This window comes from Caretta caretta, chromosome 11, assembly GCF_965140235.1.
Source record: "Caretta caretta isolate rCarCar2 chromosome 11, rCarCar1.hap1, whole genome shotgun sequence".
Lineage (NCBI taxonomy): Eukaryota > Metazoa > Chordata > Testudines > Cheloniidae > Caretta > Caretta caretta.
The window spans coordinates 46,558,505-46,576,547 of NC_134216.1; the positions used below are offsets into that span (position 1 = coordinate 46,558,505).

At 42.6% G+C, this 18,043-nt stretch overlaps 1 protein-coding gene across 4 annotated transcripts in view; it reads left to right on the forward strand.

The window, feature by feature from the left end:
* Positions 1 to 3,109: 3,109 nt before the first annotated feature.
* Positions 3,110 to 18,043, forward strand: part of UBE2E3 (ubiquitin conjugating enzyme E2 E3) — a 239,547-nt gene continuing 224,613 nt past the window's right edge. For 2 of the 4 annotated variants that reach the window (XM_048869497.2, XM_075117992.1), the window contains exon 1: positions 3,110 to 3,293. Coding sequence is in view for 1 of the 4 variants with exons in the window: in XM_048869491.2 (XP_048725448.1) it covers positions 5,888 to 5,974 (87 nt within the window). In the remaining 3 variants the exon portion in view is untranslated. Of the gene's footprint in view, positions 3,294 to 5,855; positions 5,975 to 18,043 lie in introns of those variants that run through there. The other 2 variants (XM_048869491.2, XM_075117993.1) reach the window with 2 other exon arrangements.

Genomic DNA, 18,043 nt, shown 5'->3' on the forward strand with positions numbered 1-18,043 from the left:
AAGCCCCACAGTGCTGATGGCCCATCAGCAGGAGACAATGGACTGTAAAAGAGCTTAGTCTTCCTGTGAACCTATGGGTCAGCCTGTGAAGAACGGTTACAGGGACCCTACAGAGGCATGTGACCATGTCACCTGATACTGGAACCCATCTTGAATTCTGTACTTTTCCATGAGAAGCTGGGGGTGTGTGTCTCGGAAACAAAGGACTCCCGCCTTATGCAAATCCTATTTAAGGGTGGGGAGTGAGGTAATCCAGGTCTTCAGTTCTCCCCTCTACCCCACCCAAGATGACTGCTGGAAAAAACTAAGACTGAACTGGAGGAAAGAACTGGACCCAGGCTGGAAAGGCATTTGGCCTGTGAAGAAGATTATCAGAAACACATTTAGGGTGAGAACTTACATGTAACTAGTTTCTTTAGTGTATTAAGCTTAGTTTGCACGTTTGATTTCATTTGCTTAGTAATCTGCCTTGTTCTGTCTACTTCCTCCTTAACTACTTAAAACACACCTGTTATAGTTAATACATTTGTTTCTGGTTTACAATGTAACCCAGTTTATGTGATTTCTAACTGGGGGGATGAGAGCCCTCCTCCACATTGAGGGAAGAGGTGAATTTCATGTAATGTTGGGTTTGTACTCCAAGTGGGGGTGAACATCTGGGTGCTGTGGCAAGCCCCTTAAGCTGAGGCTTCTCAGAACGGATCTCTGTCTCTCTGTGCAGCTAGGTATGGCCCTGCCTGTGTGCTTGGCTGGAAAAGGCTGGGGACCCTAGCCAAGCAAGACCAGGTAAAAGGAGGGCCAGGCTGGCAGAACAGTCTGCCTCAGTGGCGTCTCAGTACACCAGGTGACATCCCAGGAAGTCCAACCCTCACAACTATTTAAAAAAAAAAAAAGCTTTGTTATTCACCTCGGCAATGACTTCATTCTGGCGAATGCGATTGTTTATTCTAAGGCTAAAGTTTGAATTAATCAGTGGTGGAATAAACCAGCAAAAACAAAATCAGCACAGGTTAGTTTCAATATTTGTCATCCAGGCATCCAGGGTCATATTTCCATTGGCCTCACTTGAGTTATTAGTTCTTTACATTATAGCTCTCATTAGAACAATAGACATCAAGCCTCATGGTTAGTACTCCAGGGTAGGGGTAAGTACACAGTTCTCAGGGTGGAGGGGGTTTAAGCTAATTCAAACCGATACAGTAAAAGTCTACCAAATGGAAGCTTGGGTTTAGCAGACTTGGAGTTGTGAGAGGATATTTGTATCATGATGGCACAACCTTTCATCTCCACCCCAGCTCTACTGGGCTGATGTTGGGATGTCATCACTTTGTGAAGCAAACTGTGGTTAAAGGTTTTTTGGGTTTTTTTTTTTAAACCTTGAAGGTATAACCTACACTTGAACATTTTCAGATTCATCCGCCCTCCTCTGCCCTATTGGTTCAAGATGTAGTTGGACTCCTTGGAATTGTAGGGAAAGACAGCATTGGAGAATTTTACCCTGTGTTATTATCTAATGTAATTCCTACATCAGTCAACCCCTTCTACACTTCATGGCTCAAATGTAAGATGTTGTGTGCGCAAGGTCTCTTGATTAGAGCAAGTAAATCAGAAAACAATGGGAAGCATCTCAGGAGCATGAGAAACTATTCTCTGGGTACAAAAGAACATCATATTTTTTCATCTTTACATTTGCAGCCAGCGGAGACCCCAAATCTTTCAGATTAAGACATAACCACCTGGATCAAGATGAAGAATTTGCATGCTGGGACCTATACACTACAGAGTGCTAACCTCCATAGCAATGAAGGAGGGAGTTGCAAATATTCTAATTTATACCACTTACGTCCTGTGTCAGGCTCCCTGCAAAATGACAACATGCAATGCCCTAGGCTGGGCAAAGTTTGCACTCCCCTTTACACTCTCAGAGCTAGAGTCTAGTTTTCTTCAAGTGCCATCATGAGAACAGCAGTCCCAGACAGCCACAGAGGGAATTTGAACAACTTTGTACTCTAGCAACACTTATGCAAAAAGTGACAGGTTTTGGGAAACAGCCATTAACTTTTTAGCAAGAAGCAGCTTTTATTTTGACAAAAGGGAGAACAACAAAATGAAGAGTTCTCCCTATTAGTGCAAGAATTTGAACACACATGTATATAAATGGCTAGGGATATTACACTCTGTGCTGTTAGAAAAATGTGTTTGTGAGCACTTAACACTTTTTTTCTATTGTTTAAAATTGCTCTGCAGCTTTATCTTAACAGGTGGGGCGTTAAAAGAAGATTAACCACAACAGTGGAATTTGTCCTACGCAACATCCAAAGTATTTCAGTATTTCCATGTACCTCTGAAATGGTGGCTCCTCCCACATGGGACCCACATAGTCTCCAGATTCTGACCGCATCCCAGATAACTCAACTGGGCTGTAGAGAAATTAATGGAGGCAAAAAGAGGAGGATCCTCATCAGCCTTTTTCACATCCCATCCTGCATTGGGGTAGGAGGAGGTTAACTGGAGGAGCCATTTAATTGTGCCCTATCCCTTGATCACCCTAAAAAAAACCCCACACCATAAGAGGCTGTTCCAGGAGCTTGTACAGAACTATGCTTCATTTCATTCAGGGAGTGTTTACCACCTGGCATCATGGCCCACTTTGGCAGTCTAGTTAGCTGCACTGTTCTTTGGGTGCAGAGAGCCCCACAAAGTGGTGGAGGGTTTAGGAGGGCCAATGAATAATGACATCTCAGCAATCTAATATTTCCTAATTTAGAGCTTGACCTGCAAATGAGCTGAACACCTTTGACTCCCTTTCACTACGAGTGGGTGAAGGATGTTGGAATGAAGGGCTGCCTTCTCTCACGCATCCCTTCGCCCCCCAAATATTGTGAATAGGAGGTCTCCAGCTGAGTGGTCCCCATTCTCTTCCTGCCTGATATTCCATTTTGGAGGTAATATTTTGGAACTTGCTTTGGGAGCAGCACTGTGTCTTTAGCCTGCCCAGCATGATAAGAGTCATGAAAGGAAACAGGAACATGGCTCAGAAAAGGACAGAATGTGTTCGGTTTCTCTGAAGTGCTGCAGTTGGCAACATATCCTTACAGCACACATTGCAGTTGCTGCACAGATGCCAGTGGCTATAAATATCTGTTGAAGAATCTGCTCTTGCTGCAGAAACTGGCAACGAAGCTCCACAAAATTACAAGGGCTCTGTACGTACTGTACTTAGCCCACCATTTGGAAGTTAGCTCCACTGTAGAAGCAAGTGGCTGGACCCTGTGGCAGGAGCAGGAGGCCCAGTAAGTAAGCAGTTTTCTTATGGGTATAATTATCCCCTCCTCCTCTTTTTCCCCTTAGCTATCTTCAGTAGGAAGCCAGAATCTATCAGTGTTTACATAAGAAGCGGAGATGGTCACTCATATATGGCAACCCACCCCTTTGTTTCTTTTATGAACACAATTTATTATCTTATAATTTTCTTAGAAATATTGTAAAAGGGCATGAAACTTTATTTAAGAGTGATTCATAAAACTTAATGAGGCCAAAGCTTAATGATCACACTTATTTCGATTAACAAAAGGCATGTCATTGACATGTCAGGAGTCTAGTCCTCTATTACCAGTGCAGGTTAGCAACAGCCATTTCAATCTCTCTCTCTCCTTACACAAATATTGACAAAAGTGATTTACTTTTATCTGGTATTCTGACTGACCAATTAAGTACAACAATTGCATGAGGTGAGACAATGGCACAGTAACTAATCTGTATTGGTCTACATGCTCTGAATTTATGACAACCTGCAGAGGGATCAAGTATGTCAACAAGAAGAAAACAATCACCTTTCAGAGACTAATCCTGCAAGTAGTTTCCATATATATATATTTGCATTACTTCCTCAAACTATGTTGCCTCGTTTAAATGTATGAAGAAATTCTATGAGAACTTCATGCAGTTCAGTCAAAACACAGAGCAGGCTTTTATGTAGGTAAACAATATAATTACCCCAAGCATGATTTGGCCAAATAGATTTTGTTTTGTTTTTTAAATAGAAATGGGCCTGAACTAGTACTCATGGACCCGAATATTCCAAAACTTTGGGAACGTTTGGATTTTCACTTTGTGGGTTGAGGCCGTATCTATGTTTGTAGCAATTAACGAAACCACAGTGATAGTTTTGTGCAAACTGTCAGCATTGAAAAACTCTGCTAGCCTACTCACTCAAGGCAAGTAACTTTTTAAACAATTGAGTAAAATGTTCATTTTGCCCATGACCCCCAGCACAGTAAAGCATGGGCAAGCAGTTTTTGAGCCTAGCCAGGCAAAGTTTGTAAGGATGATTTAACTAAATGAAGGATGGAGGACCACAGGGCAGTCTTTGCTTGCTCTACATTCCAATAATCTGCTCTGCTTATATTTATACTGTGCTACTTAATCGTTCAACAGAAAAGAAGAAGTCACTCTATCAGAGGCAATTTACCTCAGAGATAGAAAGTATCTTTATAAATAAATGCACTTACTGTATGTACAGAGCTTTTGTACATTTTTAAAGGAAACATGTTTGAAAAGATACTTGGACACTGTAAGAGATGGACACCAATATAGAGATGACTGGTCAAGGTTATTGGTCTTGGAACACTACTCAGGCCCTGTGATCATTGTTATTTAGATTACAGTAGTGCCTAGAGGGCCTGCCTCTGATGGGGACCCGATTGTGCTAGGCAAAGTACAAACAGTGAGAGCGCTGAAGACCTTACAACCTAATCAGACCCAGACAGACAGGGTGGGAGAGGAGAAAAACATGGAGAGGTGAAGTTACCTGTCACACACATGGACAGTTGCCTCCTGAGTCTCATTCCAGCGCCCATGCTGCCTCTCTATCGCAGATTGTTCTATTAAGGATGGTAGAAACTCTCAAACAACGTATGGGCTGATGTGCGTGAAAAATTTGTTTGGTTTCAGAAACTCCCCCCCCTCCCCCCCAGTTTAAACGCATGTTTTCCCACCAAAGAGTATTCATTTTTTAAATGTAAATATTTTCTAGCTAAGAGAAACATGTACTATACAAGAAAAGGAGTACTAGTGGCACCTTAGAGACTAACCAATCTCTAAGGTGCCACAAGTACTCCTTTTCTTTTTGCAAATACAGACTAACATGGCTGTTACTCTGAAACATGTACTATACAGCAGGGACAGAAGAAAATCAAAATGCCAAAATCTAGGCTGGCAGAAAGAATGCCCTATGTATATATGTCTAAACATACTTGATTTATCTTTTTTGGTAGAATTTCTCTTTGGTCCTTTTTCTTCCTCACAGTCTCTATATTTTGCCCTCTGCCCACTTTCTATTCCATTTTCCACATGATTTTTCCCCATTAGATTTTTTGCAGAATCTTTCTATGCAGAACTCGACTCCAAGAATGTTCTAGGAATGCTGCATCTAACATTCAAATACCTAGTGTTCCCTTTCAAATTAATAGGGTGAAATCCTGACCCCACTGAAGTCAAAGGCAACACTTCCATTGAGACCAGGATTTCACACACAATGTTCAAGTGGGTTTGCAACTAGGCAAAATGAGCTTGCTCATCCCTAAGAACAACAACAAACTGTAAAAAAGAACAGAGGAAAAGGGACAGCCACACACATTTGGTTATTTATGCCTTCCAGATTGTTTTACTTGGAAAGAATCCTTTATACAATAGATATCAAATTGATGATCCTTTTGTGGGTGCCAGTGGAGTTTCCAAAAAGAGAACTATTACAACTTGCTAATAATTAAATAAAAGATGTTAAGAGCAAAGAGTATAAAAATGACTTATCAAAAGGTATTCTGAGCTAAAATTCTACACTAATTTCATTTCAGTGGGCTCACACAACTTTAACAGAGAAAAAAATATGGCCCGCTATATTTCATCTATTCAAGAAGTTTATATTAATTCCTACTTGACACACAGGATCAATGCTTCCTCCTTCCATGAAAAGGTAATTAGATTCTCTTTTTGTATCATAACCACAAGTCAGCTATTGATCGCTCGCTCGCTCTCTCTCTCTCTCTCACACACACACACACACCCCTACACTTTCACCCATCTCCCCACCCCCAAAAACCACCCATTCACCCACTCACACACTCCCTCTTTCTCTCTCTCCTGCCTCTTGCTACAGCTTTTGTGCTGTTACAGGTCCCATTTAAAAGCACACAGATACAGTTCAGTCTGGTACCCATTTGCTTTCATGGAAGAAGGATCAGACCATTAACCCTTCTGTTACACACTGCTGTTTTCCCAGCTGTCAGAAATCTCTGTTTCCCAGATACCAAGTATAAGAGTTAAGTTTTGCTCTCTGATCCTCACACAAGATCTATGTGCAATCTCTGCCTGTATTAGACTCCAGTTGTTGTCAGTAGGGGTGCTGTACAAGTAGGGAGAGCACAATAACTTTGAAGAGATGTGCCATGTGTTCAAAGAGGAGAATTTAACCTTTACCCTTTTGGTTCTGCCAAACAGCTTTTCATGCCTTTTTCTTTTGTCTGAAAACAAAACAAAAACTTTTGTGTCTGAAAATGTCTGAGGAATGAAAAATAATTACTCTTGACAGAAAGAGAATTAGAGAAACAAGTGATGGCTTGTGTGAGATCTGGCCTTTCCCTTCTGGTGGTGTTGTAGCAGAAGTATACACTGCTCTAGTTCATTCAACAGATAAGATCTAGTTCAACCTCAAGTTGTTGGGTTAGATGCAGGAATCACTGCATGAAATCTGTGGAGTGTGTTATGAAGGAGGTCAGACTAAATGATCATAATGGTTCTTCCTGGCCTTAAAATCTGGGAGTCGAACAGTAATTTAAACCTGTAGCAACCTTCATGGAAATTGGAGGAAGGAGTACAGAATCCAGGGAGGAAGAGTTTGATGGCAGCACCAGGATATTAGTCTGTGTGCACTTGGCTGACAATACTAAGCTGCAGCTGGATCTTAGGTTTCAGAGTAATAGCCGTGTTAGTCTGTATTTGCAAAAAAAAAAAGGAGTACTTATGGCACTTTAGAGACTAACCTATTTATTTGAGCATAAGCTTTCGTGAGCTACAGCTCACTTCATCGGATGCATACTGTGGAAAGTGTAGAAGATCTTAGGTGTACTAGTTATCTCTACACATGGTAGTGACACTGTAATAAAATGATACCTGCATAAACTGCACCTTGGATTATATTCTAATCAGATTGACAGTGACTTTGGGAGTTTTTCTCTTTCCTCTACAACATGCAGGTCACTTGCCAGGATTCTCTGGGTATCTCTCTGTGACGCATGGCTAGAAAGGGTTAAATATCCTGCGAAATAAATAACCCTCGAAAGACATGTGGGGAGATAATGTTTGTGTTTTTACACATGTATGAGTAGGGTCTACAATGTAATCAAGAGTCCCTGTCTATGCTGTATTCTGATAATTCAGAGGTCCAAAGAACATCCTAGCATTTAAATGAATTGTAAACATGGGATATCTCAGTATTCATCTATCTTTGGAATGTACTATGAATGGTGGAGGAACAAGCAAATTGCCTCATGTTAATTCTATATCTAAGTACCGGTGATGGACCTCCTTCAAAGTCATGCTAATTACCTGTTGAACTCCAACTTCTCAAAAGACATGAAATTGTATAAAAAAAATCTTTGGGTCCTGATACGGTCTTCTCAGATCTGCTTAGGCTTCATCAAGGGAAGTTTGAGTCACAAGACTGAGGTCCCAGTTATGCTGGTATGCCCTGAATAGGATATTTGGACACTGGACTATAACCTATGAACTATTTCTGAAAGAACTTTTTGCAACTGCAAAGCTCACAATCTCTGCTATGAATCTGCACCTAGGTGAATTGAACTCATGTCTGTATGTATATTGATCTTTTAACCGTACTCTCTCTCGTTATTTTTTACTAAATTTTAATATAGTGTATTTGGCTAAGATCTGGAATATTCAATAACCTGGGAGATAATGTGTCCGATCTTTCTCTTTTATATGATGAAATAAGATTTACAGATATTTTAATCATAGTTGATGTGGGTACCTGGATCGAGGCCTGAGGCTGGATCACTTTAAGGCAGTGGTATCCAACCTTTTTATGCCCAAGATCACTTTTTGAATCTAAGGGCAACCCAGGATCTACCCCCACCCCTTCCCTGAGGCCCTGCTCCTTCCCCAAAGCCCTGCCCTGCTCACTCCTTCCCCCCACCCTCCATCGCTCGCTCCCCCCCCCACACTCAGTCCCTTTCACCGGGCTGGGGCAGGGGTTCAGGAGGGAGTGCAGGCTCTGGGCTGGGGCTGAGGGGTTTGCAGCGTGGGAGAGGGCTCTTGGCTAAGCCTGGGCCAGGGGGTTGGGGTGTAGGAGAGTGTGCAGGGTGTGGGCTCTGGGAGGCAGTTTGGGTGCAGGAGGGGGCTCCAGGCTGGGGCAGAGTTTTGGGGTGCAGGAGGGTACAGGGTGCTCGCTCTGGGAGGGGGCTCTGGGCTGGGGCAGAGTGTTCTGGTGCAGGTGGGAGGTCAGGGCTGGTTCTTGGGATGCAGGAGGGGGTTCAGGGTTCAGAAGGGGGCATGGGGTGCTGGCTCTGGGAGGGGACTCAGGGATGAGGGTTGGGGTGCGGCCTCCAGTAGGCAGCACTTACCTTCAGTGGCTCCTGATTTGCGGCGGGCGCAGCGAGGCTAAGGCAAGCTCCCTGCTTACCCCGGCCCCACACAACTCCCGGAAGGAGCCAATGCCCCCCTGCAGCCTCAGGAGGGAGGGGACAGGGGGCGCGTGGCTCTGCACGCTGCCCATCTCTGCAAGCACTGCCCCTGCAGCTCTCTCGGCCAATGGCAGCTGCAGGGGCACTGCTTGCAGGCAGGAGCAGCGCATGGAGGGAGACCCCTGCCCCCGGGATCACAAGACTGCACTGGCCGCTTCTGGGAGCAGCGTGGGGCCAGGGTAGGCAGGGAGTCTGCCTTAACTGTAGCCACACTATGCCGCCGGAGATCGTGATTGACTGGGAGATACTCTAGGATCGACCAGTCATTCGCGATCGACTGGTTGGTGACCACTGCTTTAAGGGAACTGTGTTTGGACTTCTGAGTAACCAGCAAGGTTAAAAAAGAAGCTTTTTTATGCTGACTTGATAAATTTAAGTATTGGAATATTTACCAGCTTTATGGGGATTGTCTGCCCCGTTCTTTGCAGTTCACCCTAATTGAGTCACCATAGCTGGCCCCCACTAGGACCCCGGTCACAATCTCACTTACTCATTTCTCTGCTATTGTGGGGGCCTTGGGCACCTGTGCACTTTGGTCCCTCCCTCCTATTCCCTGCCGGTGACACATACTAGTCTAGTCTCCTGTGGTCTGTAATACTTGGGTCTAATTTCAGTTGCTGGTTCATCTTGGTGGCCTGTGATGTACAGGAAGTCAGATGGTCCCTTCTGGTCTTAAACTCTATGACTTTATGACGATGATCATTTATCCTGTGGGGTTGAGGGAAACAAGGTGGAAACACTTTAAAAAGTGTTGACAAAATCCCAATGAGACAATTAGACAAAGCGGTTAGATAGCAATAAAACAGCAGTAATACGTTGTACTAAACACCTGTACAATTATAATCAGAAAATTAAAGACAGGCAGCTATGCTCAGCTGGAGTGGGAGGAGAGAGCAGGGATGAAAACCAAATTAAAGTCACTAATCAATCTATCTAGAATTTAAATTAATTATATACTAATCCTACTGTGAAGTGAAAAAATAAAGGAAAGAAAGATATAAAAATCCATCAGTGTAACAGATAATAAAAAAGGCTAAAAAAAAATCAATCCCTTTCACACAAAAGCTAACTATTCCAATTCATTTCAAGCACAAATTCATTACAAATCTAATTTAAGTGCCATCATTAAGTGCTTCATCTTCCACAAGAATTTCCTCTCTCACTCCTTCTCCCCTTATTCCATTTTGAACACTCCTTATGTAGATTATAAACACCCCAAGAAGGGGACCAAGGGGAGTAAAAGAACATACACACACACCTATAGGGATTTAGTTGATAAACAATCTTGTCTTGAGCAGCTAGTAAAAGATTTGGAGTAAAATCCTGGCTCCACTGAAGTCAATAGCAAAACTCCCATTGACTGCAAAGAGGCCAGAATTTCACCCTTGAAGCCCAGAAGTGCATTATTTCCTTGTTGGGAGAAGAATGGGGGGACACAGGCACCAGGTGCTGTATTTCTATTTTAACTTATTGACAAATATAGCAGAGTACCAGGGATGCTAGATGGAGAAATCAAAGTGCATCTTATAATTTACAGAGACACCAGGACATTTATAGAAATCTAGCAAAACAGTTCTATTCAGACAGTTTCCCTGTATCTGCTGCTGCCTCTTCAAGACAGTGCTCTCAGCAGCACTCAACATGCACTCAAGCTGTCATTCTAAGTCATTACCCTTAAAGCCAGGAGGTATGTGTGATTCAAATTCCCTAGGCAAGGAATTAATGGATGAGATACCTTCCTGGCATAACTCCAGTATAATCAATGACATTACTCCAGGGATGACTTTAACTCATTGTCTGTGCTGGGACTGTACAAGTGGATTGTCTCCAACTGATTTGCAACACAAAGGAAATCCCTTTGAATTCAATGAACCTACCTCTTAAATACAATGGGACCCAATTTATATCATCAGACAAACCTCCACTCACTTCTCTCTCTCACAAGCTATTGTAATTGGCCAACAACACCAGGACCAGCTCCCTCCCCTCAGAAAAGTTCCATGGAATCTTTAATGTTCATGCAAAGCTTCAGTGAGGGGAAGATGCATCAACAAACCACTCCAGGGTATCAACAAACCACTCCACCTTTTGATCTTCCCTTTGTCTGAAGAAGGCCTGCTAGAAGCCAGCCAGCGGACATCACCATCTGGCTTCTTGGTCTGCAGTTCCAGATCCTACTTTTTGAGTCTACAAGACAAGGAGAGCTGAAGAGCTTCTATTATCTTTGTCAAAGATTCTGTGTAACTGTACCTGTATTCCCACTCCATCGTCCCTCAAGGTTACCCCCTTAAGTTTTCTGGCTCCCCACTGTCACCTCTCTTGGGCAGAGACCAGCATCTCTCTCTCTTCTGACCAGGATTTTCATGAAGCTTATGTGTGCGTCAGTTACACTGTTCTTGGAGCAGAGGACATGAGGTGTGTGTGTCACCTAGCTGTCAGGGATGGAATGAATAGGTCATTAACAAAACTGGTTGAAGCTGCTCCATATCAACAGAGGATCTGGAAAAAGAACATGAGACCCCCCAATGACTGGACAATGGACACCTAACAGTAGGAAACCCTGGCAGGTGGAACCTGTGAACTCAGCTGCAGAACAAAGGAGAAAGGTGTCAAGTGACTGGAATAAGGGTTGTCCTCTGGAAAGAGACAGTGCTCTTGCCTGTGACTGAAAAAGCCAGAGCCAGAAATGGAGTCCATAACAGCTTAGTTGGCTTTTTGCACTGGATTGTCCAGGATAAATGGCTTAACCATTGCCTCTCTTTGCTAATCTAAGGACTTTCTGTATGCCAGGTGACTAATAAATCCTACTGGTTTGAAAAGGCTTCCTGCTGCTCTGAAGGAGTACAGTACTAGTCTTTCACAAGGGTCTGCCTCGGCTGGATTTGCTGCAGGGAGCCACAGAGAAAGCCAGGTTAATGTCCACGTGAATGTGAGAGAGTCTTTCATGCTGAGAGCTGCAAACCACATTCCCTCCACCAGGAAGGGGATTATTTATGCCAGCTTAACCATTTGGCATTTTGATTTGCCAATAAAAACATTTAAATTGCTGAAGGTCGAGAACAGGTCTCCATCCTCCCTTTTTCTTGGGAACGATGGAATATGGGGAGTAGAAACTTTTCCCTTGGTGCTGAGGTGGCACTTGTTTTATGGCCCCTTGTTGGATGGAGAATCTCCTCACGAGTGGTCCCCAAAGAGGAACCAGGAAGGGGAGAGGAATTCTACAGAGTAGCTGCAGTGGGTGATTTCTAATATCCACTGGTCTGTTGTGATAACCACCCAATTGTGTGTAAAGAGGACGGGGTGGCCACCCAAGGTCCAGAGGGCAGAAGTGGATGGCATCAGTAGGGGTAGGAGGTTCTTGATCATCCCGTCAAAAAGTAATCCCTGAGTGATGGATGTTGCTGGAGTATTTGCAGTTGTGACACAGGGAGATAAATACCTACGTCTTTGTATCCTCAGATGTTTGCATGGTGGCTTGAAAGGGCGCTGGTGGTGGAATGGTGGAGGAGGCAGTTTCGGCTCATACATTTGTGCTTTCTCTTTGGGGTAGGGGTGTAAATGCCTGGGGAGCAGAGGATTGTCCTAGAGACTCAGGCTTCACACTAGATAGATTAGACTCAATGGGCAAGTTCTCTAGGACATTCTGAACCTCCCAGAGAAACTTGGGAGGAGTGTAGCCAAGACTCCTGCCTCATGAGTATTCCTGTCTCCAACCCATTAGATGCCATGTTAGCAGCATCCATGGCAACTTGTTTGGTGTTTTCACCACCAATTTGCCATCCTCAATGAAGTCTTGAAATTCTTGAGGAAAATTTTAGGACTACAGGGACAAACTCCCAGTAACTGTTGAAATTATTTTGCCATCAGAGCCTGGTAGCTAGCAATATGAAACTGAAGGCTGTTAGAAGATAATACCTTCCTTCCTAGAAGATCAAGCCATTTCGAGCCCTTGTCCACAGGTGCTGCCGTGGGACATTGCAGGCTAGATCTCGGAGGCGTCTTGTATTGCCAGGGAGCTGAGTGCTGTGTGTGTGAAAAACTCCACTCCTTGGCTGGTACAAAAATATCACCTCTTGCCCCTTTTTGGGGTGGTGCACAGGAGACTGGAGAATGCCACACTACCTTGTCTGGTTCCAGGATGCCCTCATTTACTGGGAGGCTACTTGGTTGGGAGCAGAAGGCTACAAGATGTAAAAGACTGTGTGCTGAGTATCTTGGACATCCTCAAGTGAAACCTGAAGTTCATTCACCACTCTCTGCAGGAGCTCCTGATATTGCCTGTGGCCATTACACAGGGATAGGGAAGAAGGCGGCTAGCCACGTTATAGGAACTGAAATCTAAAGGGAAGCTTTATAATTGACTCTGAGGTTGTGCTCCAGACATTAGATGATAATTTTCGTTCACCACTATATAGGAATTGAAATCTAGAAGGAAGCTTTACTGTTGGCTCTGAAGTTGTGCTCTAGACATTAGATAATAAGTTGGGTTCAGTATTAAGATACTTAACCATTCAAATTAAATATGTGATTGACTTTGGTCAAATTCTTTAGCTGGGATTGATAACCAAATGGACAGCCCGCATTTTAGGATTTATAAAGAATGACTTTTTTGTGCTAATTTGATTACATAATTACAGTTCAATATTGAGACAAATTTGTTGATTTGATATTTGATTATTTTATTCTAATATTATCAATAATAGTTTAGCTTTAGTTACATGTTTTCTTGATTTTGTTTTAATAAAATTGATAAGAGGGCACTGAGTCACATTTCTTTCAATAAGCAATTTGGATCCAGAATCTTTGAGGATCTGGGTGGAGCTGGCCTACCTAAAAGCCTGACCAGTTTCCCCTAATTAGTCTATTTCTCACACCTAAGTTTTCTGCTTTCCCTTGCATTGCCCCTGTTATGCCCTCAACTACTTCTTCAGACAAACTCTCTTCTACCTTCCTTGAGGCCCGTTCGCCCATGAATGCCTTTCTGCCTTATCATATCTCCACTTCATCCTACACTTAAAACACAGATTTATGTTTTGTGTTGTCTGAATTAGATTTTAAGCTCTCCAGGGAAAGGACTAAGGCGTATTTCATGTTTTGTAAAGCACTGTGGACCTTGACAGTTCTCTGTGAATAAATGAATGGAAAAAGAATGGAGTTGGTCAAAAGTTTTCCATGAAAACTTCTTTTGGTTGAAAAATGGCCCTTATTTCAAAATAAAACTTTAATGGAATTGTTTTGTTTAATTCCAAATAGTCCAGTTTTACAATAAAAATCTAGAACCCCGGCCCAAATTTCTGCAAAAAAAAAAATTCCTTTTATTTCTTTCAACATTTTTCATGGGAAATATTTAACATTTTCCCAACCAAATCCAGAATAAATAATAATGATAATTAAGAAAATATTAGGAAAAAGATTATCTTATTTGGAAGCAAATGGAAGAGCCTGATCTTTAAACAACTGCCTAAAAAGGTGTCCTATAGCTCTCCCTGCCCTCAAAAAGCCTCAGATAGAGTGACCCTATCAACAGCTCTTTTTAAATAAAGAGAATGAGTGAAGACACAAGGGCAGTGTGGGCTCAGCAATAAAATATTAGAAACCAAACTTCACAACCACAGTCAAGGTGCTGATGGTCACCTGCTAACTGTAAACACCTGTCCTAACAGCCAATGAAACCTCAGTCCCCATGAAAGGTCCTCTGTATTGATTAAGTTGGTTTATGTGGCACCTATTACAATTGCAGAGAAAATACCAGTCCTTTTGGTGGACACTTTTCACAGCTTTTGCCGCATTTCACCGACTTCCATGAACCCCATCAATAGCACTTATTACCCACATGCTTCATTTTAGGTGTTTGTTAGCTTCATAAAATAAATGTGCCATAAACTTACAATCCTGCTGAACTAGCTGAACTTTTCATTTTTAAAATGGGAAATGTGAAATGTACATTTTGCCAAGATCACTCTCCTGTTTTTTGGCATTTTGTGGAGGTATCACATAGCTGAATGATCACAAGAGCTCAGGATAGGTAACTTTAATTCTCCTAGTTATATCAAATGTATTATATTTTTAGGAGAAAAATAGATTGAACTTCACTGATTTCATGCCAAAATTGTTTTACTTCTAGGTTTTTTGTGGGGTTTTTTTTGTTAATTTGATTAACCATTTACCTAGAGTAGGCTAAAAAATAAAAAAGTGCCCATTTTTTCATCAAAAAATTTCAAAGTTCAAAATTTGTTGACCAGCTCTATTTTTAAGCCCCAGTCAAAGGGATCTGTTCAGCCACCCTCAGAGACCAAAGTTCTTACACTGTCAAATACTCCATGTGCCAGATTTTCAAAAGAGAGTGTTGGATGCTGAGCATTTGAAAATCTGGCCCTGAGATCTTTTGAAAAGCAGACCCCATGTAACAGTAATATTCTGCACGGCAGAAGAGTGTTAACTATAGCAACCACCAGAGCCTATCATCACTCCATGCATTCAGCTACCAGCATGCAGGCAAAGGACAAAATGAGGCTGTCTTTCCTTCTCAGGAGCTTGGACCCCAGTCAGAGGTGCCGACTTCCCCAATTCCTGGGGGATGCTTGACCCCCACTCTGACCCAGGCCATGCCCCCACTCCACCCCTTCCTGTCCTTACTCCACCCTCTTCTTCTCCCCCCCCCCCCGCACCTCCTGCACGCCACTGAACAGCTGATTCTGGCAGGTGGAAGGTGCTCAGGAGAGGAAGGGGGAGGAGCTGATTCATGGGGCTGCTGGTGGTTGCTGAGCAGCCACTTGTTTTCCCCCCTGGGTGCTCCAGTTGCCCATATAGGTGGCAGGATTGTGTTGCTACTAGACTGCCTCATCAACTGTCACATTTTTATTAGCTCCTGTGAAAGGGATGACCTTAGAGACTGAAGTCTTTTACTTTATCCACTAATCAAGTATAGCATGGGCAGCAGCGCTAGCTTCTTCACGGTGCCTTGTTATTGTGCTTCAGCTATGACCAGGAGGGACCAGTTCTATCTCCATGTTGAGCCTCTTTGCTAAACAAACGATCAATGGTGTCAACTAGTACTAAGTGTGGTTTCTGTGACTGGATATGTGTCTGCTAGTACCAACTCATATCACTTAGGCTACTAAGCTGCTGTCACATAATTACAACCTTCGGTCAATATCTGTTTGGGCCATATTCAGACTGGTGACCCAGAGAGGAAAAGCCCTTTCTCATTACTGATTTCCTGATTCATCCACTCCTTCTGTAATATTTTTAGTTCTCTTTTCCAGAGAGATAAGACGTTGGTATTAATCCTATATGAGATACTACATATTTGTTACAGATTGTTGCTCAAGAAGGCAACTTACCTTAAGGATCTAGCTGGACAAATCTGGTATATATCTAACTGGTCGCATTATGTGGAATACAAGCTTCACTAGAATTATATGAGAACAAAGGAGCACTTGCCATTCTTATTTCAATATATATAGTGTGACTATTTCTTTGATAGCTTGCCATCCCCTGCTGCAGTTTGCAATCATTTTTCTCAATTTCTTAATTATATGTGACAAAGCACTGCTTGTTGTCCTGTTCCTGGTGATATTAATATATCACTGGGGACATTCTAATGACCTCTGAAAATAATCAAGAGATGGCAAAATGCATCAGTGAAAACTAAGTCTTTTTAAATGCAACTGTTAGTATTCACATGCAGATTTCAAATTTGAACATGAAAGCAATTCCCTAACCTCTGAACTTTCATGTGAACATATTAGATAATTACTTTGTCTCACACAAAATGGTAAGTCCATTCCGATTGCTTCCGATATTGTGGCTTTCATGCACTCACCTGTAATTTAATAGAATTTATGGGGAGATATCTCTACTCTTAGTGAATTTTAAGTATAGAAGAACAAAAGTGATAGAAATTGAACTTAAAGTTGCAACAACTTTTACTTTACAAATACATGTTTTCTTTAAAAAACGGTATGTCTATGGCACTTTTCATCTGGGGTTCTCAGAGTGCTTGACAAACATTAAGGGGCCAGATGTTCATTTAGATCAAGGCCACTTTACACCACTTTAGCACCTTTGAAGTGAGTGCAAATATAATCTGCTTCCAATTTAAGACCCCCTTTGCACTGGTTGGGAATTTTTTGACACAATGTTTCTTCTGATGCAAAATACTCATTTGTCACAATGGAATGGAAACTTTTTTCTATAGTAAACATGCTGGTTTTGATTAATCTGTCATTGGGAAGGTTTTTCAGGGGCCGTGTGGAATTCCTTGTCCGAGAGCAAGACCCTCCCAGTATAGTCAATGTACTCACCTCCAATGTGGGAGACTCAGGGTCAAGTTCTTGCTCTATCTAATTCAGAGCAGGGACTTGAACCTGTGTCTCCCACATCCCAGGTGAGTGGCCTGTCACCAGCCTATGGAGTCAGTTTCATGCTCTCTCTCTGTCCCACCGGATATTTAAAGTGGAACAGCTCCAACAGGCAAAAGAGAGACACTGACTTTATAGTTTGGTAGTTAGGTAGGGGAGCACTGTTATCTCCATTTTCCAGAGCCGAAGTGCTATTTATTCATATTCTTGCTTTTTTATATATACCGTTTAGTCATTAGTTGCAATACTGAAATAAACAGCTTGCTGGAAAATAAAATGTGTCTTCGGCAGATCATTTCAATTAACTGATATTTGGTTTCTTATCAGACATAGATTTCGCTTAAAACTTTTGGGAGGCTTTAGCCAATTGCTTGTAGAATTTTTTTTTTCTTGCCAAAGGCTGAGGCTTGTGTTGCTTGAGTTTACCCATGCTGAGCAACTGACTCTGAAGGTGTCAAGAGTAAAACGACTCTTACCACTCCCAGAGGCAAGTCGCTTCATACTTCAATATTGAATGGAACAGTCAGACATCCTCTCCAGATGGTAGGATGGAGAGTGGGAAGTTTACTGCTCTAGCTCACCGAGTTCATTTTCAGTGTATCTTTGAGTGGGAAGCACAGATTAGGAGAAAGGGAGAGGAAACCCTGTGTTTGGCTATTATTTTCCATAACTGAAACCCCTGAGTCTTCCTTTTTCTTCTTGGTAACAGATAACCCCTTTCCCAACAGCTTCCTCTTCAGCAGTTGGTTATGTGACCTTCTTCTGCACAGAAGAGGATTAAAAATTATTGGGACCCTGGGCACAAAGAATGTTTGGGCCCCCCTCACCTCCTGTCACCATAGGGCCCTGTCCACAAGTCCTCCTCTTCCCCCCGAGGCCCTGCTTCTGGCCAGGCTGAAAGCCTGAGCTGGGCCATGGTAA